At 40.0% G+C, this 25,883-nt stretch overlaps 2 protein-coding genes across 3 annotated transcripts in view; both read left to right on the top strand.

Moving 5' to 3' along the window:
- Nucleotides 1–3,586: 3,586 nt before the first annotated feature.
- On the top strand, nucleotides 3,587–10,398 carry IER3IP1 (immediate early response 3 interacting protein 1). The gene is made up of 3 exons (XM_037165076.2): nucleotides 3,587–3,759; nucleotides 8,130–8,231; nucleotides 9,101–10,398. The coding sequence occupies exons 1-3, from the start codon at nucleotides 3,669–3,671 to the stop codon at nucleotides 9,154–9,156; spliced, it is 249 nt and encodes an 82-aa protein (XP_037020971.1). The 5' UTR covers nucleotides 3,587–3,668; the 3' UTR covers nucleotides 9,157–10,398.
- Nucleotides 10,399–13,471: 3,073 nt separating this feature from the next.
- The window catches only part of HDHD2 (haloacid dehalogenase like hydrolase domain containing 2), a 31,778-nt gene continuing 19,366 nt past the window's right edge, over nucleotides 13,472–25,883 (top strand). Inside the window, exons 1-3 of one of the 2 annotated variants that reach the window (XM_037165074.2) lie at nucleotides 13,472–13,595; nucleotides 19,888–19,998; nucleotides 22,479–22,687. In XM_037165074.2, coding sequence (XP_037020969.1) covers nucleotides 19,898–19,998; nucleotides 22,479–22,687 — 310 coding nt within the window. In that variant the 5' untranslated portion in view covers nucleotides 13,472–13,595; nucleotides 19,888–19,897. Of the gene's footprint in view, nucleotides 13,635–19,887; nucleotides 19,999–22,478; nucleotides 22,688–25,883 lie in introns of both variants that reach the window. The other variant, XM_037165075.2, reaches the window with a different exon arrangement.

Here is a 25,883-nt window from a genome sequence, read left to right as displayed (position 1 = left end):
TACATGTTTTAAGCCAAAAGAGTTTGCTGATAGATTGTACACAAGTCAAGAAAGAGAGAGAGAGACAAGGACAATCCAAGGATTTGCCTGGGCCCACTAGAAGGATGAAGTGGCCATGAACTTCAGTGGGATGACTGCAGGACACACAGTTTTCAGAGGGAAATCAGGAATTCAGTTTGAGGCAAGGTAAATTTGAGATATCGATTAGACACTGAAGTGATAGTCAATTGGAAATATCAAACAAAAGTTCGTGGGTGAGTTCTGGATAACAAATATAAATTTGGGGGTCTTTAGTGTATGTAATTGTTTTGAGCCATTAGAATAAATTAGATCATCAAGGGAGTGACTAGGTAGAGATCTGTTGCTTCAGGTTTAAAACGGCAATCATTTATTATCATAGATCTGTGGTTGGAAGAGAATTTGCTAATCTGGGCTGGGCTTGAATGGGGTCATTGGGTTTTGCTCCAGCTGTCTGTAATCCTTATCCTGGAACCTGAGGACTAGGCAGCCATGTTCCCCACTCCTGCCCGCCTACGCTCAATTTCAGAGGCACAGAAAAGAACACAGAAGCATGTACAGCCTTTTAAGGTCTAGGCTCAAAGCTGGCACACTATCATTTCCTTCTTATTCTACTGGGCAAATCAAGTCATATACCTGAACCCAAAGTCAAGGAAGAATCAGTAAAATAATAAGACAAAGGCAAAAATTTGAGTTCAATATGCAATCTCTTGTAAATCCAAAAACTGGGGTGTTTTAACTTTAAAGGACTCCCACATCTAATTAAGGACCAATATTAACCATCGCTCACCCTTGCCTAAAGAAACTTTACTGAAGGCACCCGTTCTTTGATTCTTGTCAAAGGAATGAAAACACTGACTCCATATCACTAGTTATAAAGAACATCTGTGGCAAGATTCTCCCAGACGCCCAAGTGTGCAATCTAATAGTGTGAAGTGAAAAAAGCAAAACAAAACTTGAAGAAGCAAATGATAAGGAGACATCTGCATTTGACATTGAAGAAGTTCCATCCTTGACAGTAGTGTCTGACAGGGTATCTTACACAAATGCATGAAAACGTATCAGAAGCTTGGCACCAAACAGCAAGTTCTAATTTTAAATAGTCCATAGCCAGCCATTTTTTTTCCAAGCTGCTAAAATGCAAAATATGGGTTTTACCCTCTTCTTTGTTTAGGGGGTGATTTTGAAGAAACTGAGAAAACTATTTCTAAAATATATTTTAAGATTCTGGGCTTTTGAATATCTTTGGAAGTAAGAACATCAGAAGAACAATTCTTTTAAAGGTTATAATCTGCTGTTATCAACTTAGGCTGGAAGCCTGGGTTTTTTAAAAATAGTGAATTAGATAACACAGTACTGGTACTTAGACCATCTTACAGTTTTAAGCTGCTTTTGCTAGATCTAGAGATTTGGGGGCCTGAAGGAGCCTTGAGATCATAATCACCTAATTTTACAGATGAAGTAACAGAGGCCCAGAGAGGTCAGTTAACCTGTTTCTTTTGACAATAAAAGAACTGGATGTGTAAGGTGTAACTCAGTGGCAGGTGGCACAAAGGGGTGACTGTGGGAACCCATGGTCCCACCTCCACTCCATCCATCTCCACAATCTCCAGTTACCAGCCTTTACACCCCTCTTCAGTAAATTTCATATTTACTGCTCAGGCAAAGCTTCCAAACAAGGCCCCATGGGCATCTCCTCTGTCCCCCCAGCCCAATGAAGAGATAAATCCTGGAGTGCTTGCTGTCTGCTTACAGGAGCAACCTTCCTTCTCTATCACTATCACCAGTGTCTAGAGTTTTGTGGGCCTTGAAAAACTGGAGGATGTGTGGTATCCTGTTATTTTGGTTATCTTATCTTTACTTATCTTCCTGGGACTCTCCCTACCTGATTTATACTTATGGCTGATTTGGGAGATTGTGTTTATGGATATCCATGGGAAACGATACTTGTCCTTTGCCCTGTAGGCATTGACTAGTTGACCTATTTAAACTTAATTTCTTCTTGAATGTTTAACTAATTATTCTTTCTCTCTCTCTCTCTTTTTCTCAACTAGTTGCTCTGTATACCATACTTGCTCTCAAACAATATCTAAAATTTAATATGATCAGACTCAACTCTTGCTGCTCCTGTCAGAGATAAAGTGGGACGCCAAGTGGAGGGGTAAAGACAGTATATTAGTAATATACTATCACAATGGGGAAGAGGGTCAAGTGTGAACTAAACTCAACCTCGATTTGTACACAGGTGACTGGGCATTTTAAAAGGAGAATGAGGGAGTGGAAAGGGAGGAAAGCGGAGGCTCAGTAGAAGGTGGAAAGTGAAAAATACCAAGTGTGGACAGAGTAAATGTCGATTAGACTGGCTCCATTAGCTGGCAATTACCAGCTAGGACCTTGCCCTCCCTTGGAGACCGAGAGACAGAGGGTTTATCCTTCCCGATGATTACCATATTTTGCCATGTAAAATATGCACTTTTTGCCCAAAGTTTTGAGGAAAAAATACATAAAATTTCTCGTATCATAACATGTTCAAAAATAAATGCTAAAATTCCTTGATAATATAAAAAGTATCTAAATATAAATAAAAATTGAATTAAAAAATTGAAACAAAAGATTTTTTTCCTGAAAGTTTGGGCCAAAAACGTGGGTGTGCATTATACACAGCACAATATGGGTACATTGTAAAAACTGTGGCCTTCAAGCCCTTAAGAAAGACAATCTGAAATTGTGGGAGATTCATATACATCTCAAGAGGACACAGGAAGGACTCACAATTTTAAGCCCTTTTGGTAAGTGCTCTAATACAGGGAGGGTCAAGGGTCTATTTGCAGCTGTCAGCTAGAACAAAGGAAACTCTTTGGCAGCCTTAAGCCCCCTCCAGCAGGTATAGGGCCTTGAGCTGTTTTAAAATGTTTGTAATGTGGGCATTGGGAGTGGATGAAATCATGTGTTGAGCATCTGTGGTTTTTATTGGCCAAGGCTGAGATCTAATAGAGGGCTGAGAGGAGTCTGGACAGAGTTTGATCAAGCAGAGAATGATCCTCACTGAGTAATTTTAAGATAAGTTATTTTATTTTAAATAAAAAATAGCATTTGCCAAAGGCTCCATTTCTTCATCTGTAAAATATTAACAGCTCATATAGCTCTTGGGAGTTAGTAGTATAGCACTGTCCAACAGAAATATAATTCAAGCCTCACATGCCATTATCAATGTTTTCACAGCCACATAAAAAATAGAAATTAACAAAATTAATGTTAATTTTAACCTAATACATTCAAAATATCATTTCAACATATAATGAACATTTTAAATTTGGGGGGAGATTTTTACATTCTTGTTTTCGTCCTCAGTCTTTGAAATCCAGTGTGTATTTTACACTTATGGCACCACAATTTTGACCAGCCACATTTCAAGCTTTGAACAGTCACTCGTGGCTCTTGCGTTGGATAGCCTCGTCTAAACAGCTAAGCAGACAGGCCCTACAGAGGTTAGCGTAGGGCGGGGCTTAGACCGCTGGGGGCGGAGTTTCTCAGAAAGGGCGTTTTGGTCCTCCTCGGCTGCCGTAGGAGGCCACCGGCCAAGGTGGTGCCACGTTCCCTGCGGCGGCTCCGGACGAATCGGTTGGGCCTCGGGCTGGCTCCCGGCGACCATGGCCTTTACCCTGTACTCGCTGCTGCAGGCCGCCCTGCTCTGCGTCAATGCCATCGCCGTGCTGCACGAGGAGCGTTTCCTCAAGAACAGTGAGTGGGGCCGCGGGGCCGGGCTGAGGCAGCGGCGGTGGCAGAGCCCGGGGGGGCGCGGACCGGAGTCGGCCGCGTGAGGGGACAAGCTGGGCTGGGACCGACGAGCGGCCGAGGGCCCGATTCTTGGGGCCCTTCCTTGCGGGGGGAAGCCGAGCCACTTTCATCTCACCAGGTTTGAATTCAACAGCGGGATAAAGATCGTTAAACAGACTCCCACTGTGCGCCGAGCCCTGGGGGTGAGAATGAGGGGGATACTGAGATGAGCCAGGGACGCCCCTGCCTGCGAATACTTTCGTTTAGTAATTTAATGCAATTCTCTGCGATCGCTTTTAATGATCAGAAACCTGGGGTCTGAGTGTTCAGTAAAGAGGTAGGGGCGTGGCTCATTTGGAGCATAGCTGATTGGGTGATTGATCTCCTGGAGGGCCATGGGGCTCCCTGGGCTTTGGGGTTAAGAGGGAAGGGACGGTGTTGGGATTTTCACGACCTCCACCCACCCACAGTCCAAAAAAGTTTATTCGGCACATACTTTTTGGTGCCTACGATGTGCCAGGAACCGTGCTAGAGTCATACAAAGATGAACACACAAATTAGGCCCCTGTGACCTCACGGTCCAGGCCATCCTGAGCAGGCTGCTTCTTGCTGTAAGAGGTAAAATTGAAGCAGGGTACTGCGTTTATGTGTCTTACTTGCCACATTGTATCAATTATGACTATGTGAATCACTGAAACTCAAACCCATGGACAAGATTGATTTATTTATTCCTACAGAAGAGATTTATTGAGCCTAAATTATGTGTCCGGCCCAGGTAATAAGAGCTGAGGTTACAGCAGTCACCCTGCCCTCCCCGTGGAAGCTAATGTAAATAAAACTGAACAAGTAGCAACAACAAAGATGCAGAATATTATAGGAAAGAAGTGCAGTGAAATTTCAACCTGTGAATCTGTGACAGCTTCTTGGGGAAAGTGGGTCCAACCCCAAATCTGACAAGTGAGTAAACCCTACCCAGGTGAAGGTGAGGGGGTAGGAGAAGTTGAGAAGGTTAGAAAACTCTAGGGCAGCCGAAAAGAAGGTCTTAGGCAGGGCAGTGACATAATCAGACGTGTGTTATTTGCAAGATCCCCTGGCTAACAGATTGGAAGAGTAGAAGAGTGGATGGAGAGCAGCATTCCAAACAGGGCAGGTAGGGATGGTGGCATACTCTCAGCTAAGTGGGTGCAATAACAAGACTAATAACAACTAATACTTCACACTGTGTGCCGGGGTCTGTGTCAGGTGATTCACGTATATTAACTTGTAAAACCCTGACAGCAACCTTATGAGATAGTTTTATCCCCACTTTACAGTTGGAGAACCTGAAGCACAAAAGAGAGTAGGTAGCTTTTCCAAGATCACACAGCCAGGAAGTGGCAAATCTAGGATTGAAACTTACCAGTCTGACTCGAGTCCATCTCTTCACCCACTATTATTTACCAGAAAGTGGAAGGGATCTTGTTGTGGGTTGAATTGTGTGTATCCCCCAGAAGATGTGCGTCCTGACCTTTAGTACCTGTGAATGTGACCTCATTTGAAAGTAGAGTCTCTGCGGTGTAATCAAGTTAAGAGAAAGTCACACTGGAATAGGATGTGCCCTACCCAGTGAGATGTCCATGGAAGGAGAGATACAGAAATACACAGACACACAGTGGGAAGAAGGCCATGCCACACGAGAGGCAGAGATTGGAGTGATGCAGCTACAAGCCAACCAATGCCAAGGTTACCGTTACATTTAGGAAGCTAGGAGACAGGCATGGATGAGATTGTCCCTCTGAACCCCCAGGAGAAACCATTTCTGCCAACACCCTGATTTTGGATTTCTGGACTCCAGAACTGTGAGAAAATAAATTTCTATTGCATTGAGCCACCTAGTGGGGGTGCTTTGGTACAGAGCCCTGGGAAACTTACAAATCAGAAGATAGTTAAAGTAGAAAAGGCAAGTTTATTGTTTGGACATTAGGAATGAGGAAGGAAGGAAAACGTCAAAGATCCCTCATGGTTTTCTGCCTTAAGCAACTGAGTGAAGGGTGGTACCTTTACCAAGTTAGAGAGTGCTGGAGGAAAATCGGGGTGGTGGTGGATAAGGTGAAGAAAATGAAATGTGTTTTGGATGTGCCCAGTTTGAGGTTTTGTCTGTGAGATATACGAGTGGAGGTGTGGTATAGTTGGTTGGACTTAAAACCGTACAACAGAGCAAGATCCAGAGTGGAGGTTGAACTTTGTCAACCACAGATGATAAATGAAGCCGTATGAAAAGAAGAAATAATTGCTCACGGAAAGAAGAGTACAAAGGGAACTGGTGACCAGTACAGTCCTTGCATCTCTTCCAGTATCTGTAGAGATGGAAGGGCTGACAGGAGAAACGGATGAGTGAGTAAAACAGAGAAGTGGGAAAATCTGAACAGTGGGGTTTCACGGAAGGCAAGGAACATACGAAGACGGGGTAGCACAGCAGTGGCGTGTTCTGAGAAGCCAGGTAGGGTCAGGACTGAAAAATGTCCTGAGGATTCAAGGCAGTAAGGTCATTGCTGATTTTACAAAAAACAGTTACAAAAAACTGTTCCAAAAAACAGTCCAGCCGTAGGTCAAATCCATATTGGGATGGGTTGAGAAGGAAGCAGACAGTAACACAGTGGAGACAGCAGGACTGTGCGAGGGAATCAATAAGCGGGAGCAAATGAAGAAAAGGTAACGGGAAGGGGATTTCAGAGTGAGTTCTGTGGAGGTTGTTTTGTTTTTAGATGGGAGATGAACAGCTCTCTTCAACAAAATATTCAGGCATAAGAAAGATGGAAGCACTGTGGTGATGGGCGCACGATGCACAGTGCAGATGATGCTTTATTAAGTTGTACACTAGCGACCTGTATGGTTTTGTGGATCATTGTCACCCCAATAAATTCAGTAAAATAAAGTGAAATGCAGAAAAAGAAGCAGTGATTAGCTGGAAAAGCAGGCAAGTTCTAGATTCGTTGGCAGGAAGTTTTTTCTTCATTCCTTAAAACAAATGGGCAGTCACTACATGCTAGGTCGAAAAGATGTAGCAATGTCTCTGTCTCGTATATCTCACAGTGGAACAGATATTTTTATTTTTTTAAAGATTTGTATTTATTTTTTAGAGAGGGGAAGGGAGGGAGAAAGAGAAAGAGAGAAACATCAATGTGTGGTTGCCTCATGTGGTTCTCACTGGGGACCTGGCTCGCAACCCAGGCATGTGCCCTGACTGGGAATCGAACCGTGATTGTCTGGTTCGCAGGCCCGTGCTCAATCCACTGAGCTGCACCAGCCAGGGCTAATAAAGCTGTTTTTCTAAAAAAATACATTTTAAAAAATTGGACAATTATTTATTATGTCCAGTACTAATGATGAGTGATACAAAAGAAACATGAAACTGTATTAGTCAGCTGGGGCTGCCAAAACAAAATATCATTAAGCAAAGTGAAATCTTTTTCCTGATACTTGTATAAAATGAAGACTTGTTCTCTGTCTTCAGGTTTAAGGGTTAACATGTCAGGAATTAATTAAGTCATTTGAGATTTCAAAAATGTAGTCATAGGAGATATGACAGGTGGACCTGAAATGAGGACAAGAGAAGGACACATTGTAGAAATGAGGACATGTAAGTCTTTAGAAGAATGTGTCAGGCAATTAAAAAAAGGAACTAGCAGGTAAAGATAAAGAATAATGATTTATAAACCAGGAAAATGATGTAGAAGAAGGTAAAAGATTCATTTACAGAACGCAAATGGGATAGCAGGCTAAATTCCTTACCTCAGAACTGAGAAATGAAAGGTGATCAAGGGGAACAAAAGATGTGCCCCCGCCGACGTGATGGAGCGTGCTCTGAAGGCCCGACCAAGTGATGGCCACGTCTAGGTCAGAGTTTCCCCCGTGTAATGTAGACAGTGAGTCTTGGTTACAATGTCTTTAGACTGGTAATTACGTTAGGTTTTATAAAGTTTGAATTTAGCTAATTAATTATTCAACTTGACGCTGCGTTTTCAGTTCTGACTTGAGAAATATTTCGTTAGCTTAAAAAAGGAGTAAAAAAATAATCAGTGTCACATTGGTCATCTTTACTGAATTAAATGCCATGGAATAATTTATTAGACTGTAGTTTATTTTATAAAACCAAAGTGGAAATGAAATGAGTTTTTGTTGCTTATCAAAAGTAAAAAATATACTGTAAAGTATTTCACTTAATAGTGTTTGTACTTTTGAGTTGTATGACTTTCTGTAAAGGCTCGAGATAATCTTTCAGAAAATGACTAATGAGGGAGCAAGGCCAGTGCATAATAAATTCTAACACAGCTAATCATTTTTATATTATGTAGTCGGCTGGGGAACAGACCAGGGAATTGGCGGATTCGGAGAGGAGCCAGGAATTAAATCTCAGCTAATGAACCTGATTCGATCTGTAAGAACCGTAATGAGAGGTAAGAAGAAACACTTGTGGAGCACTCTTATGTTTTAATTGTATGGTTTGATTTAAGTAGCAAAGCTTCTGAGTGTGAATATATCTACTATCTTTGTGGTGGGAAATTTTTTTGTCTTTAACCTCACTTGATTGGTTTCTTAGTTTGCTTCTTGTTTTTAAGCCCATTGAAGCCAATGGAAGGCTCAGTGGTGTAATCAGTTTGTAAGTTACCTCTCAGAGTCAAAAGACTTGATATTCTTGCCTTCTGGAACTCTGTTGCTTCCAAGCAGTAAAGTCATCTAGAGTCCTACATGGGTCCTATATCTGCTATATAAAGTCCTAGAAAGGTCCCATATCTGCTATTCTCTTAGAAAATAAATATTTTAGAGCCACTCAATAGAGTTCAGAACCTTTTCTTGAAAACCTTAAAACTCATCTCTCTCTCATTGTCTTCCTCTTTTTTTTCTGCTTTAATCACAACTTGGAATAGAATGATAAGTTCATTCTTAATTTAGTGATGAAGCTACGGAGTCATCTTTGCAATGTATTTCTAATGTCAAGTGTCACTCATAGCCAGTCATATGGGTCTGTGAATATTTCTGCCTGGGTCCAGTGTGCTGTGTTCCAAGAGCTACACCAGCACTACCTACACGTGTTTACCTATTAATATAATTGTAACAATGTGACCTTTATTGCCAGTCACACAAGCCCCCTTTAAGTTTTGAATATTATGATCCAGTGATATTTGAATGTTCCTGTTACAAGTACTGGCAACATGTTTATGATGACATATTATTAGGTATTTCCATCCTTTCTGGATGCTAGTAACTGTGACTTAGTTTTTTCAGATATTTTCTTTATAGTAAACTTTTTTTTTCTTTTTTGCAGTGCCATTAATAATAATAAACTCAGTTGCAATTGTATTACTTTTACTATTTGGGTGAAGATGAATGCGGGGAAACGGAGACTCAGAAGAAGAGATGCAGCAGAAGTTACTACTTTGGCTTTATTGGAAGATACATATATTAGCCGGCTGTCCTTGGACTTGACAGAAATGTAAACCTGAGAAAACCAGAGTTCCTATTTATCTTATTTTTTTTTTGAATGTCGCACTTAACAGTTTCATTATGAAAAGATGAGATCATCAGAGGCAGTAACTCTCCAGGATTGGAATATAGTCGGTTGCTGACTGTTAATAAAAGTACGTGGTGTGGTAAAGATTGTTCAAAGGTGCAGGGCTGTCACTTCTGTGTTTCTAGAGCTTTTCCTCTCACTTCTCAGGGATGACTTTTTTCAATTTTTGAAGTTCCTTGTGACTTAGCTATAATGCTCAGAGAGTTGTTTTCCAACTAGACAAAATGTAAAAGACTTTAAAAAGTACTACAATTAAATTGATAAATAGGTAATTGGGGTGATTTTATTTTGAACTCTTTCATTAAATATTTTGTCTCTGTTGTCCTGGCTATGAAAAATTCAAATTTATAGTAAGTATCAAGGACCAATACAATCTGACTTCAGGGAGAATTATAATTTTGTAGGTCAGATAGTTGCATGGTGATTGTGGGGTTTTTTTAAATTCTTTTCACGCATTTCTTATTTTAGGAATTGGCCTGAATGATGAGATCAGATCAGTATTTATATTTTTTCATTGGTGGAAAAATCTGAGTAGAAAAGTCTGTGCCCTTTTTACAACTATGACTCATTTTTTGAAATCAGCATAAATATTAGCCTGCAAGAGCAATCCTAAACAATCACAGTTCTAACTGTACTATAAGAAGACTTTATTGTGAAGCATTTACCTCTCCCAAAAGTATCACGTTTTCAATTCTTGGAGTAGTATATTAGGGAGTATGATTCTTAATTCTTTCCATCTGTCACTAGGGCATTCATGCTGGTTAGGTGTTTTTTTTATGTCTTAGAACATCCTATATTTTCCTCATCCTATAATACAGTTTTATGCAGAAAGATTAAAACTGTGTAAATAGTTTCTATGGAAATTATCAGTTATAATATTTTAAAGGGGTGGAATGACATCTTTGTTTATAGGACATTTATAAATAAAGTTAAATTTCCAAGTCAAACACTTGTTTTTGTACCTTAGTATATACTTGTCAGTGTTAACGAAATTAATCTCATTTTGTCTGTAACACTTATATGTTCTTTGCTGTAAAATCACTAAGCACAGATTTCATGAGAGTAAACAGTCCATTTTTTTCTTCAATAAGTCAAATTGCTGAAATATATTACAGAGATGCAAGAGCAGCTTTGGTTCTATGTCTTAATTTACTTCTAAAACTTTGGAGTGGGTATTTGATGCCTTGTTGGCCATCCCTGAGTTAGATATGGATTATCTCTGAACCTTGAGCTTGTAGCTAAGCCAAAGAAAAGTACCAGGGATTCATAGTTGATTACTTGGTTCATGGGGGTAGCATATTTGGCACTTAGAGGCAATGCTCTTTTGACTTTACAAAGAGCTTGTGCATGAGCCTGAGTTTAAGCCAGTGGACATATTCAAAAGAAGCACAGGCTATGAGCCATACAGAATTTTAAAAAGAAAGACTTCGTCCTGATGCTATTTTCATGTAAGACATTACAGCACACCTTCGTGCTCTCTTAGTGTCAGGCTGCCCAAGTTCATGCTCACCTGGGCAGCAGTCAGAGAAGGGCAGGATCAGAGTGTGCTGTTCTGGGAAAAGTAAAGCACGTCGAAGTACTTTATTTCTGGAAGCCACTCCAGCGTTTCTTACCTGAGTGTGCCTGAAGGGAGGCCTGCAAGCTTTCAGAGGTTAACCCCGGTTTCCCCAGAGCAGTTGTGATTTTGTAACCATAGTATCTTATTTTAGTTGGCAGTAACGTAAGTGCCCTGCTTGCCTGCCCACATCCTCCTCCTCAACCATTCTCAGAACTAACAATTTGTGATCATCTGGCTTTCATGTATCCAAGATGTTTCTGGTCCTTCGTATTCTGACCTGCATATGTACGCCTCTGACCTGTTGTAAAGGATCTCGGCTCTATAAAAATTAACCAAATTTATACCTTAATCAAGTGCAATGGTATTCAAACTTTGTTAATAGCAGAACAAGACTTTCAAAGGAGCAATAACAAAATTATAATGCTCCAATATCTAAAGCAGATGAGAGCAGGTCTGTTTTTAGTTGAAGCAGGGACCAGGCCCAGAGGCTTATTGTTCAGCTGCTACTTTACTCTTGTCAAGCTTAAAAATCCCTGCTTAGAGTAAGCAAAGGGATCTGTGCTCTATAGGTACATGTAATCACTTGTGCATGCATGTTCATGCACTCATCAAATGACTAGAGGAAAGCAATATATTTGAGTAAAAAGAGTAGGAGGCAGGATATTTCTAATATGCCAAGCAGAACCGTTTATCAGATGACTTAAACGCCTAAGACCTCAGTTTTGAGTTGCTCCTTCTGTAAAAGTGATTTAGATACATCTTTCTCAGATCACTAAGCTTTGATTCCAGATGGACCTCAACCAAAAAGATGTTCTGAAGTAAAATATTTTTGGTGAAATCACTTTTTCATTGACTTACAAATTCAAAGTTATTACCAGTAATAAAATCTTGATACCGTGCACAATGAAATTCTTGTTTGCTAAAATTTTCCTCAGCCCGATTGGTCATGAGATGTCAGATATTGTGGAAACATTCTGTGGACACAGTGGGCAACGTCCAATGGTATTAATGATCAAGATAAGTTTTGGAATCCTACTTTTTGTTTTAGTGCTGAAGCTGCTTTCTTTACATCTCTGCTCCCATCTTTTCCCCAAATCAGCCTCTCCATTTTGAGGTGCATCCCTTCTTTATTGATTTTGCCATTTGGCAGCAAAGCCATTTGAGTCTTTTGATGAGAAGGAAGCCATTAGTCCTCTTTCATTATTTCACATCATAGTGAAGGACACTATCTGTTATACTATCCAATTGCCCAAACCTGGAGCCTAATAGTTATCTTGATGCCTATTCTCCCTTACCCTCAATTTATCACTAATTTCTCACTATTTTACTACTTAAAGATCTCTTGAATTTCTGGGGTTTTTTTTTTGGCCTTTGTTTTCACACAGTTAAGCCGTCTCTTTTGCAAGTACCTTCTGCAGTACCTGCTGACCAGGCCTCACACTGTGGCACCTCCCCCACTCACTCTCCATATTGCAGCCAGAGTAATCATTTAGGGAAAAATGTGTGTCTTAATAATACCACTTGCTTAAAATCCTTCAGTGGTATTTTAATCTGGTCAAATATGGGCTCCTGGCTCTGAGGGGGAAACTAAAGAACAGGTTCCCTTACCTTCAATCAAGTGGGTCCTCACATAGAAAAGACTTAACAAATATGAATAAGAAAAAAAAACCTCCATTCCCAGTGCAGAAGAAAAGCAAAAGCCCCTAGTCTAGGGAACAGAAAGGATTATATCTTGCAACATGGCTGACTACAGCACCGGGCAGAGGGGATGTTGGATGGTGTTCTGGCAGATGAGTCCCCAGTCAACCAAAGAGCAGCAGTTTTGTCAAAGGATCCCACATGTGTAAGCCAGAGTCTATATCCTATTATGTCAGATTGCTCCAGAGAGTTTTTCATTTTAGTCACTTTCACAGAGCACGCATGATGACCACCTCCAACCTCAGTTTAGGTGAATCAAAGGGAGGCAAGCAGAGACTCCCAACGTGTGTGGGAAGGGAGAAGTGAGGGAGGTGGTTCTGTCCTAAGAGATGTCTTCACTAGAGGTGCTAGGTAAGGTCTGTGGTAGCATCCTGTAATGCGAGGCAGGGTGGGTAACAGCAAGGTAAGGTATTAGGATAGCTGATGCAGAAAAGAGGAACGCTATCTGAGGTAGTAGTTAATGGCAGTCAATGCCAGGTGCTATTCAAGTAGCAGAAAATAACCTCAGAGACTGGGTATTTCAAGGGAAGTTATCTAGGAGGTGACTTCTGAGTTACCCCTCGAAATGGGGAAGTGGTGGAGAGGGTTGCAGCAAAGTTACTCAAAACTTGGGTCAACCATGGTGCTGTGGAATGGGAGACAGCTACTGAGCAAAGGCAGAAGTTCTTGTATTTCCTCTTGTAACCTGGCTGGCTCAGCAGGCCGCACCATTAAAGACTGGGCCTCAAGAACAACTCGTTGTCCTGATGGTGGCGAGGAGGGAGGACAAGACGAAGTACCGGATGTCCGAGCTTGGAAGGGAACCCGGAGTGGACTAGGCGGAGACAGAGAAAGAGAGGCGGGATTTCCGGTGCAGTCGTGGGCTCAATTTCCGGCGTCCATCCGGAAGCTGCCAGGGGCATTGTGGACCCGCGGCCTGGACTCAGCTGACCGGGCGGCTGCGCTGACTTTACTGTTTGCGGGGCCTTTGCTAAGGACGGCGATCGGAGCAGGGTGAGGAGCCGCTCTGGGACTGCCGACTACCACTTGTCTGTATGCTGCATTTATTTGTGAGAGGGCTCGTGATTTGGAGGCTTGTTTGCGTCCCTAGGCCAGCCTCCCTCCTGGGCCACGGACCAACCCGTGCTCTCGTTTAAGAAAGACTGTCACACCCCTCCAGGGGAGACCGCCCCCTAGGCCGCGGCGCTGGCGTGCGTGCGCGGAGAAGCGCACGAGGCGTTTCCGCCCGTCTCGGAGTGCGCTGGCCGATAATTACTCCGGTTACATGGACAGTCAGAGGTGGTGGTGGTTCCTCGGGCCTTGCCCCAGGGTTGTATTTCGAAACTGGCTTCTTTTCCAGTCCGTCAGGCGTTTGCCAGGCCTTGGAACGAGGGCTGGTACAGAGGACGGTGACCGGCCCTTCTTGCCCCTCCGCTTGGAGATTGGGGGAATCGTTGTTTAGTGCTGAAAGATTCTTGTTCTAGGAATCGTAGAAACCGAGATTCCTAAGTTTAGTAACTCAGAAGTCCTTATTGAGTGCTAAGTAGTACAGTGGAAAAGGCAACACAGCTCCTTTCCCCACAGAGTTTAACAGTTGGGATAGTGATAAATTTAACAATGAGAGCACCTGGGGTATCTGGCTCAGCCCTGGGAGAAAAGAAACTTGGACTCTGGAATGCCAGAGGAAATGACATTTATCTCAGACCCAAGGGCTGAAGGAGTTGGCCAGAGAAAAGAAGGATGTAGGGAGGGGTCAGGAGTGGTAGGATTCAGGGAGCAAAAGTGGTCTCAGGCAAAAGTCCAGCGATGAGAGGGGTCAAGTGCAGGACTTCTGACCTACAGCTCCTTTAGTGTGGGAGTATAGATAAATGAGTCAGAAAGGTAAACCAGTGTTCGTTGTTAAGACTTTATCCTGCGGAAATTGTGGAGTAACTGGGTTAATACCATTTACTGAGTGCATACAGTGGTTCCAGACTTTTCTACTGGTACCATGTGGGGAAGAAAAGAGAATCAATCCCCTCCCCCCACAGGGGATTCTAAGAGGCATGTTCTGAACAGCCCCAGACTCCTAGGGGAAATTTTTTTTTTGAAATCTCTTTTATCTTAAATATTTATGCAAGTTTTGAATTGTGTGTCACAATATAGCCTTATTTTGGTATAAAATGTTTTCTCAAGTTCTCAAGTAACCTGCCGTCCACTGGCTGCATGTGGCCCAGAATGGCTATGAAAGCAGCCCAACAAAAAATTGTAAATTTACTTAAAACATTATGAGGTTTTTTTTTGTTTTCATTAGTGTTTGTGTATTTAATGTGTGGCCCAAGACAACTCTTCTTCCATTGTGGCCCAGAGATGCCAAAAGGTTGGGCATCCCTACTTGTAGGACATCATATTCTGATTTTTGCAGTTCTTGACACACATCCAGTATGTACTCTTTCCTCTTTCCTTTACCCCCACACATACAAGGGTGAACCATAAAAACCCTGGAATTTATTTATAAAAAGTTGTGTATTCTTACATATTTAAACTTCAGTCACCTTCAAAGTACTATCCATTTGATGCATTACACCTATTGAGACTTTTTAATAGCCTGCTAAAAAACAGTTTTTTAACTTGTTGATTTTGATGCCTTTTAGTGCTGCTGCCATTTTTTGGTCTCACCTTTTCCACGCTGGCAGAATGTTTCCCTTTGAGAACTTATTTTCATCCTCGGAAACAAAAAAAAAGTTACTTGGGGCAAGATCAGATGAACAGGGAGGGTGGAGCTTGGGGGTCGGCCATTTTTTGGATAAAAACTGCTGAGCACTCAACAGGGTGTGGGCCAGTGCATTCATAAATTACCCATCATGAAAGGGCAAACGTATTGAAAGAGTCTTGGAAAAAATTTACTGAAGCCGAACACAGCCTCTCACACCAGTGCCAGCTCATTACACTGATACAGGTGGGTTCCTAGAACACTCACCTGGCAGGGGAAGCCTGTACTATGAGGAACCCACTCTCTAGAAGATAATTCTGTTTTTGAGAAGATGTACATAACCCCTCATGTACATAACCCAGCCTTTCTATGTATGGAACACTGTTCAAAGTACATGTCTTATTTTCTTTAATCCTATCACCCGTTAGATGACGGGTGTTATCTTTTGTATTTTAGCAGTGAAGAAACTGAGGCCGAAAGATTAAGAAAATTGCCCAACTTCACACAGCTAGTAAGTTAAGGTTCAAATGCAGACATGTACAGCTCCATAGTTCTTGTCCTTCACCACTGCACTATTGCATTTCAGGGAATAGATCTGGAGCTGGACATGGATTATTTGAAGCAGAAAGGACATTTAGAAAGTTGCTGAATTGGGCTAGATGAAAAGCTATGGTTCCAAAACTAAGTTTAACAATGAAGAGAAGCGAGTGGATTCAAGACTGTAAAGGACATAAAACTGACACTCGGCAGTTGACCAGATGAGAGGAAGGAGCAGGAGAGCCCCCTGGGTACATTTGGATTGATAGTGCCGCCCTTCACTCATAAAGATCTTTGGAGAAAGAGCAGCTGAGAGGGTAACGAGGGCTTGCTGGATTGAGATGCCCTCAGCAGTGTCTTGAGTTCCTCTTAGGATGAGAGAGAATTTACTTTGCATTGACTTCGTACCAATATCAGTTGTTCCTATATAACTTGGTCAAACTGGGAGATGGTGGGACATGGACCCAAGATAAGCCAAACATACGAACTAGCTTTGAAGTCTTTACAAGTCTTCTGGGATGATACTAATGTTTTACAATTACATTTTTTTAAGAAAAAATGTGCGATAACTTTTTTTTGAGACATACAACATTATCCTAGTTTCCGGTGTACAACATAATGGTATGATATTTGTATACATCAGGAAACAATCGCCAAGATAGTTAACATCTGTCAGTATTCATAGCTAAATTTTCTTTCTTGTAATGAGAACTTCGAAGAACTATTCTTAACAATTTTCGAGTATGTGATATAGTATTAACTACAGTCACTGGGCTTTTGACCCCCTTCACCCATTTTTCCCCACCCTCACCCCACTACTCTGGCAACCATCAATCTGTTCTTTGTGCCTAGGACCTTAGGGGTGTTTTGGAGGGGGATTCCACATGTAAGAGAGATGATAAGCATGCTACAGTTACGTTTGATGGAATGCTGCCTTGCAGTTTACATAACCGCGATTACCGATTCTCTCACTGGGAAGGAGATCATGGCAGAAGCTGTCAAGGCCTCAGTGGGGCCAACTGAAAAGGTCAAGTTTGAGATCTGAGTGGGGCACCTCAGTTTTCTTTGAGCCCTCAATCGATCGCTCTCGGATGCATAACGCTCCAGAAGAGCATTTTAGAGTTTAAAAAGTGTGTTCTGTGGAACCGGTGAAAGCAGCAAAGTAGGCGTTTATAATGCTTTTGTAACATTTAGCCTATGTGGATGCTTCAGTAAGGATTAAAATAATATACATGAGGACCATTTACTGGTTCTAGTTGAACAGTGTTTTTTAAAGCACTATACTCCTTTTGTTGTTATTCCAATCTTGTCTGTTTTGTAAAGCCTTCAGAGTTAACACTTTTTTTTTAATATGAGATGTCTCACAAAATGTGGGTTTTGAGAGGATCAATTGTAGGTTCCTGTGCATGTAAAGGGGAATGCTTTGTTTTCATTTTGTGTAGCCTTGTCTTTTGTGGTGCAGTGTATTTTAAGTTAAAGAATCCTTCACTTGTTACCTGTTATATTCAAATACAGCCTCTAGGAGCCATCTAGTCCAGGGGTGCCAAACTCATTTCCACCCTGGGCCACTTCAAAGGGCTGAATAGTTTCAGCTCCTTAACAGTTAAGGAGTAGTCACATTTACATAGTCCTAAAATTATTTCAGCCCTTTGAAGGCAACCGCAAGGCTGATGTGCCCCCCCCCCTGTGAAAATGAGCTTGACACCCCTAATCTAGTCTTTTGACTAACAAACTGATTCTCCTGTTAGGCAGGTAGTAGTTGATGCTGTTGTTGATGTAATCTTTTATTTCAAGGTCACAATAAAGTTCAGAAATAGAATAATACATAGAAGCTATTACAGAAGAGAGGATTTTGCAGTTTAGCCTTGATTAATCAAAACTTTTAATATCTTTTTTCTTTTTTTTTTGTCTCTTCACTCTTTTTTTCCTCCCAGCAGGTATATTATAAGAGACAAAGAGAACCAAAGATTTGTTTAAAAACCAAAATATTTGGGGGATAAAGGTTGTTGTTTTCCTGAGTATATAAAAATTGTACGAACTAATTTAGTTTTTTATAGCTATATTAAATGTATGAGAAGTGACTGAGTAAAATATAACAGCACTGTTTTTTAGTATGAAATATGCCATTTACACAAGAATATGGAAAATGTAGATGTTAGTTTTTAATAATTTTAATAAAATAAAAACACTCATCTACTCACCGTCTATGGCCGGAAGACCTTAGAGGCTCCCTTCGTGCGCTCCCAGTTGCAGCCCCTCCCATCCCCTGACCCTCCTGAGGACCGTTCCCTCCCCTCTGCAGTTTATCACCTTTGCATGCATCCCTGTATCTTAGTGCCATGGTTGTAACCGTACTGTGTGTGGGCTCTTGCAGCGGCCTTCCTGTCTGTAGTAGATTTTTGAGAGTTATCTAGGAAGATGTGTGCAGCTGTAGTTTGTTTATTTTTTTTCTTTGCCAGAGTACCTGTCACTATATTTACACTAACCATTACAGGTTGGTTTTTTGGGGGGAGCTATGTATTTTTATTATTGACACTACTGCAGATGCCCCATTTCCTCCACCTTTGTCCACCTCCATCCACGCCCATTCCCCCTTCTCTCTGGTCATCATCACACTGTTGTCTGTGTCCATGGGTTATGCTTGTATGTTCTTTGGCTAATCCCTTCACTCTCTTTCATTCAGTTGCCTGCCTCTCCCGCCCTCTGACAGCTGTCAATCCATTCCTCTGATTTTATTTTGTTCATCAGTTTATTTTGTTAATAGATTACACATACCGTATATCCCTACAATGGAATGCTAGACAGTAGTGAAAATGAACAGTGGCTATATGTGATAACATGGGTATATCTCCTAAGCATAATGTGGAGTGGTAAAGCAAGTCACTACAATAGAAAGAATAACATTAAATCAAAGCTTTCAGCTCATCAGAATCAAGAGAGTAACTTTCTTGGAGAGAGAAAGAAAGGAAATCGGATCAGAGAGGGTACATAGAGGGCTTCAACTCTGTGATGTTTTATTTCTAAAACTGAAGGATGAGTAAAGGAGGTGGCTGTATTGTCCTTGATACCTTTTTGTATGTCTAAAATTCTTCATTATAAAAACAAAATATGGGGTAAAAATGAATATTTTTAAAGACTAAAAATGAAGCCCCATCTTTTTTAGCTTCTGTACTGTTCGTACCCACTCCCTCATTATCTTTAGACTATACTTTACATTCCGTGGTGTGAAGGATATAGCTCATAATAAATTTTAAAGGGAAAATATGCAAAAGGGAACTTTTACATTGTAATGTAAGGACAGTATTTCTCAACTTTAAAATTACTGTATGACTTAAAATTCCCTCCTCAGTGACCTGTAAATACTGTAGCTCCTTGGCCATGTGTGTCATTTCAGAATATAATAGTGGAGATGGGTGATTAGAACATGTTCATCATATATAACCAAAGATGAAAAAGATCTCGCCCATTGTTTATTGTTTACATGTACCCTTTCTTCAGAGTATGTTATTCTTATATTTAAAAATGAAATAAATGGTCATGGCTGGTTGGCTCAGTTGGTTGGAATGTTCATCTTGTACACCAAAGGGGTTGCTAGTTCAATTCCCTGGTCAGAGCACATACCTGGTTAGGGGTTCAATCCCCAGTCGGGGCACATGTGGGAGGCAACCGGTTAATGGTTCTCTCTCACATCAATGTTTTTTTCTCTTGCTCACTCTCTTTAAAATCAATAAACACATCCCGAGGAGAGAATTAAAAAGAATTAAAAATCAATAAACGAATAATTTGTTACACCAGAGTTATTTTAAGAAACCCGAAAATAAATAGTAATTATTTTAATTAACTCCCTTTTTCCCCCTTTATAGTTTCAATTCAAGTTTTTTTAAAAATCTAAGCATTAGAAAAGTTTTGTGAGTCAAATTTTGGATTTTGATTTCAAAAACCACATTTTCCTTCTAAAGAAATAGCTCAACACTGAGTATTACCTTTTTGGTTCTAAATGATATTTTGAAGACTTCCCAGTTTTTAATTGTCCATTGTTTTCTAAATGTATCTTTCATTTCATTTACTCTCTCCTAGGGAATGAAGGATGGCAGCACGCCGTGCATTAAAAGCTGTTTTGGTGGATCTCAATGGCACACTTCACATTGAAGATGCAGCTGTGCCAGGCGCGCAGGAAGCTCTTAAAAGGCAAGCTATCCTCCAGGTTCAGCTGGCAAATACGTTTGTAAGTGCCATTTCACCAAGGCAGATCATTAGCTAAATGGATGGCCGTAAGATGGCATTTCACCAGCCTCCATATACCAAAAACTGCCTTGGATTTAGCTATAAGATGTACACATTGTGATATCTTGGAGCCACATTGTGCTCCAAGCCTTTATTAGGGTTGGTCTTTTGATCTTTGTGCTCTTTGTTCTTTGTGTGTATCTTTTTCCAAGTCAGTAATGTAAATTTGTGAATGAAAACTCAAGATTCTAAAATGCAAAGTAAACAGCTTTGGAAAAATCACATGTGAAGGAATCTGGAAGTGAAACACACATGTACACAAAGGCAGGGTGCCACCCCCTGCCCCTTCATCTAAGATCTAGTACTGAGTGTGAAGCTGCTCAAATACAGTTTAATTAAGGAACTTGAAGTTTTAGAATTATTTCCATCAACTAAATTTAATGCCTTAGAAGGTTAGAGACTTTTATATTTCTGATGTATCAGCCACTGTAATTAACATGTCTAGCTACAAACTGGAAACATAGTAAAATATTGTTAAAGTAAACTGAATGTGAATGTTTGCTTCTGAGTGTCCTAAAAAAATGGCCAGTGTAAGAGTACTAATAATTGGTATTAAGCACTTTAATGCTAAAATAATTTAGAGAAGTTTTTAAAGTCAGCAATACTTAGCATGTGGTGCTTACTATTTTCCCACCTTAAAATAGTAAATAGTATGCTGTTATTCAGAAAATCTAATAACTAGTGTCACGGTACCAGGCGTGAGGATAAAAGATGGACACAGACCTTGCCTGCATTGTCTCGGGGAGCTTACTTTCCATTTGAGAATCAGCAACTGAAAAGAGACTTATATATATGGTAGGCATCATTTGGAAGCTGTTGGTTTGGTTAGGAGTCATGATGTTCATTGTACAGTGGCCATTGTGTTGTTTAAAGCCAAAAGGAAATCAGATGCATAATTGGACATTCTCTTGACTCCTTAACACTATCTGTTAGTCAGGCTTTCTCTGGGAAAGGATGTGGACAGGATGCTGTTATAAAGATGAGCTTTCCACTTTGGATCGGAAAAAAAATCTATTTCTACTGAACAATGAACAGCATCATTAAGTATCTCTGTAACCATGAGCCTCCCATTCTGGAGGGGCCAGTGCCTACAAATTGCTCTGGTGGGTTTCCATCCAGGGAAATCGCTATATTGTTATGGCTGGTTTTGGTTTCTATAGAAACAAACAGACTATGGGAAGTTGAGGGACCAGTAAAAAATATAAAAGTTTTTTAAAAACCTTTATTAAAAATTATGTGGTTATTTCAGTACTTCTACATGTTCATTTTTAGGATAACAGTTGTGTTGAAATAATTACTTTCTTTTGAGAGATAAACCATCAAATTTTAATGTGTTTTTCAGAAAAGCTGGATATCATAGAGGCAGTCATGATTACCGTGAACTATTTAATCATACAAATTTAGTTAATGTTCTTTGCACGAATATTTAAGAATCTCTTTTCTGTTTTATGTGCTTGCATGTTTTAAATTGTGGTGAGTGCTTTTACATCTTGTATCCATTTGGGGAACAAAATAAAAAGTAATAGGGTATTAATATAAAATTTGAAATTGTAGCTAAACTAGAATTCTTTTTAGATTTTGGATTTAAAAACTGTAGAACCAAGAAAATAATTTTAGAGAAAGCCAGACTGTCATGAAGTCTTTCTCTGATACCTGACTGCCAGTTTAAGTTCTAAAAGCAGATCACGGAATCAGAACAGTCCTGTATGTAAGTAGTTGAAGGGGAAAACATTTTATTTTTTTTAATGTAATGTTTCTTTGAGATGTCCAGATAGATTCTGTTTATAAATTTGGCAACCCATTAGGGTTTGGGCAGTCTTTAACTGGCTAAGAAAAAGACAACATCGTGAGATGCCCTTTGTTTTCCTAGTGTAGGAGATCCAGTCCTGGTATAGGTATATACCAGGTATACCAACCAGGATGCAGACTGGAGTTCTTGTCCCAGCTTTACTGCTACCCAGCCATTTAAGCTTAGTAAGTCACTTAGCTCCTCTAGGCCTCAGTTTTCTCCTCTTTAAGAAGAGAGGGTTGCATTAATAATCTCTAAAGCAACTTTTACCTCTCATATTCTGTGAGCACAGTGGTTCCTAAGCTTTGTTTTTTTGCACTTCTTTGATAAAACCCCGTAGTAAAATTCAGTTAAAGTACAGAAGGTTCTCAAAAAGGTGGACACAGCTTTCACAATTTGACTGTTGCCTTGGCAACAAAGTCGCCCAGGGAGTGTAGATAATATGTAAGCAATTCTGGGTAGATAACAAAAAAGATCATAGTAATAAACATTTACTTTTATTTTCTGACTTTTGGCAAGTGCTACCAAATTAGGAGATTTGGGGGGGCTAGAATGTAAAAGCGGCCTTGTTGACATCTGAATTTTACTTTTCCAGGTTACGTGGTACTTCTGTAACGGTTAGGTTTGTGACCAATACAACCAAAGAGAGTAAGAAAGACCTGCTGGAGAGATTGAAGAAGTTGGAGTTTGAGATCTCTGAAGATGAGATATTTACTTCTCTGACTGCAGCCAGGAATTTGGTGGAGCAGAGACAGGTCCGGCCCATGCTGCTAGTGGACGACCGGGCGTTACCTGATTTCAAAGGTGGGGGAATTTGGGGAGATTTAACAGCTGGGTCTTCACATCTTCCGATAAGCCATTCTTCAAACTGAATGTTTAGAAGTATTTCTTCCAATTTGCTCCTATCATTGAATCTAAATTGGTGCTTCTCTAGCCTGTTCTGAGCACACTCCGCAGTAAGTGAAACATTACATAGAACCTGGTACATAAATGTGTATGTTTATACATGGTAAACAATACTGCTCTATGAGAAGTACTTTAGTTTCTGTTTGATTTACTTAATTGTGTGTTTGATTTTGATGCTGTTTAGAGCCCTCCAAATTAGTTTTTATAATTTACTAATGGATTATGACCCACAGTTTGAAAAAGCACAGGTCAGAATTACTTTGAGTTTATAATCCTTGGTCCATGAGCCGTTGTATTCATTTGATTAAATGAAATAATCCAGTAGCTCGTTTTTCAAAACTAGGTGCCATTCCGTATTGTATGAAATATTTGTAATGACCATGAAACACTTTCACTTAAGAGAAAATAAAACTGTTTTCTTTTTGGAAAAATTAACAGGCTAGGAAAATGTCCTGGTTTTATGAAGTTTTGCCACATCGCTTTGTTTTGTAGATGATACTCAGACTGAAATGACACAGTATAGAAAAATGGGTATAAGTATAATATAAAACCCTGTCATGGCTGTCCAGGTAGTGGTTAGGGAAGTTCGGCATGGATATACAGTTGAGCAGAACCTCACAACTTCTACTCTCAGTGTATCAAGAATTATTACTTATAGTGATAAATAACTAAATAAAATTTTTAAAAAGAATTATTATTTATAATAATAATTATTTGTAATAAGCCAACCAATTTTGGCAGAATTAAATAAAATATGTTCATTAGAGGAAGCTGGGTGTTGGCAGGAATATACAGTGGTGTAACTCCAGTGGAGAGGAGTTTGGCAATAGGGCATCAAAGGTGCATATGAGCAGTGTGTCACTTGTAGGCATCTGTCTCCAAGATACAGTTCCAAAAATGCACAATGTCATGTGAACAAGGTTGCTCACTGTAGCCCTATTGGTAATAGTAAAGATTGGAAACAACCTGAGTGATCATCGGAAGGGATTAATTAATTAACTGTGAATATCCACAAAACAGAATGCTTCGGGGCTAGAAAATGAGTATGACAGAGATTTTTATCCCCTGATACGGAGTGATCTTCATGAGAGGGAAATGAATATATATACACGTACATACACACAGAATTTGTAAAAGGATGCTAAAGAAGGATGAATGAAAAACTACTAGAAATGGTTGTCTAAGAGGGGAGGAAGGGAGAAGGAAAGGAGATTCATTTAAAAGTAGCTTGTTACATAGTTTTGACTTTGGAACCATATAAATATTTTACATAATTAAAAGACAGTTAAACAGTTAAAAACAAACCAGCACCTGAAAACTAAAAACAAATTGGAACAAATGAACTTAACTCTATATTAAGTTGGTGACATAACCACCTAGAGAAAAGGATTATTTCAAATGACATCAAAATACAGTATTTTGACTATTTGTTCAGAGTAGGATAAATTCTAAGGATAAAAGCACTGCAAAGAAATCTTAAACTGCATTCAGTAGTTTAGTGTTATTAGTCATGTTGGTATTGCTATATTTAAATTATATGTAATATTGTATCATACATATAGGATAAAACAAAGTAGTAATTATGCTAGTATCGTTAAGATCCAGGACTTTTAAGTGCGAATACATGTACAAATGTAAAAATCAAATTAGTTCATCAAAAGCTGTGTATTATTAATTTTTAATTGAAAATGTCATCAACTCCCTTTTTCTCTGGAAAAATACATATTATCTAGATCTTCCACTGGAAAGGCCTAGAAGCAGTGACAACCCAATGCTCAGACTGTGGAGTCTGCTACCATTTCCCAGTTTAGTTCCTTGGAGTAATGACTAATTCCACATCGGGGAAGATACTGTATGAGTTTGGGGTAACTAACCGTGTTAGCAAGGATACTGTTGAAGACTAATGAGGTCGTGTCTAGAGGACCCTGGGGCCAATTTGAAGGGGTAATTTGAGCATCAAAAAGAATAACGATTGCAATGGATCGCAACACAAACATCAATATATAAAATGCCAGGAGTTCAAATGATACTCAGTTCCTCAGAACTCATTGGTCACTATTGGAGTTTGTTAGGGTAGTAGATCATTATTTTGAAAATTGCTAAGTTAAAGGAGTGAAACACACTTGGCCAAGTAGCTCAGTTTGTTAGAGCATCATTCCAATACACCAGGGTTGCTGGTTTGATCCCCAGTCAGGGCACACACAAGACTCAGTCAGTGAGTGCGTAAATAAATAGGACAGCAAATCAGTGTTTCTCCCTCTCTCTCCCCTCCCTTTTCTCCCCCTCACCCTCCCTTTCTACCTCTAAACATCAATTTAAAAAATTAAGGGAGTTGAATAAGCATTTATCCTTTGCTATTTGAATTATATTTTAGAGTAACCTAATATTTGATAAGGGTACATTCTTTATGGAATTCCAGATACAAAATGCAAAAGGAATGGCAGAATTAAAAAAATCACCATTGGAAAGCCCTAACAAAATAGGCACAACATCAATAGAGTTGTTTTTTTTTTAAACCTTTTTTTGAAAATTTTATTTATTTATCTTTAGAAGGGAAGGGAAGGAGAGAAGGAGAGAAATATCAATGTGTGGTTGCTTCTGGTGCATCCCCTGCTGGGAACTGGCCCCTGCTGGGAACTGGCCTGCAACCCAGGCATGTGCCCTGATGGGGGATCAAACCGTGATCTTTTGGTTCACAGGCCCGTGCTCAATCCACTGAGCTATACCAGCCAGGTCAACATCAATAGAGTTTAATCACATTAGGTAAGGGCTGATGGGAAACTCTAATAAAAGAGAAGAATCAGCCTGACACCACTTAAACCTGTTGATCAATTTTAACATCACTAGTACTAGATCCAGAATTTTTGTGGTTCACAATGTGACATAATTACGAGTTTTATAACATTGCCTATGAAATAATCTTGCCTAAAATTGAATGTGAATCTATGAAGCCTCTAGAGTTAATTAAAAGTTTACAGGAAAAATAAGGTAAAGGAACAATTTAATATTACAACAAGTCAGTCAAATCCAGAATGTGGGCCATTTCCAGGATTGATGATCTCGTTGCTCCAGTAAGTGAAGAGAAGTGCTGTTA

The sequence above is a fragment of the Artibeus jamaicensis genome, unplaced genomic scaffold (genome assembly GCF_021234435.1).
Source record: "Artibeus jamaicensis isolate MK-2021 breed Jamaican fruit bat unplaced genomic scaffold, CSHL_Jam_final contig_354, whole genome shotgun sequence".
NCBI classification, from domain to species: Eukaryota; Metazoa; Chordata; class Mammalia; order Chiroptera; family Phyllostomidae; genus Artibeus; species Artibeus jamaicensis.
Note: the sequence above shows the minus strand (reverse complement) of the source record. Positions and strands in the feature narration are given on the sequence as shown.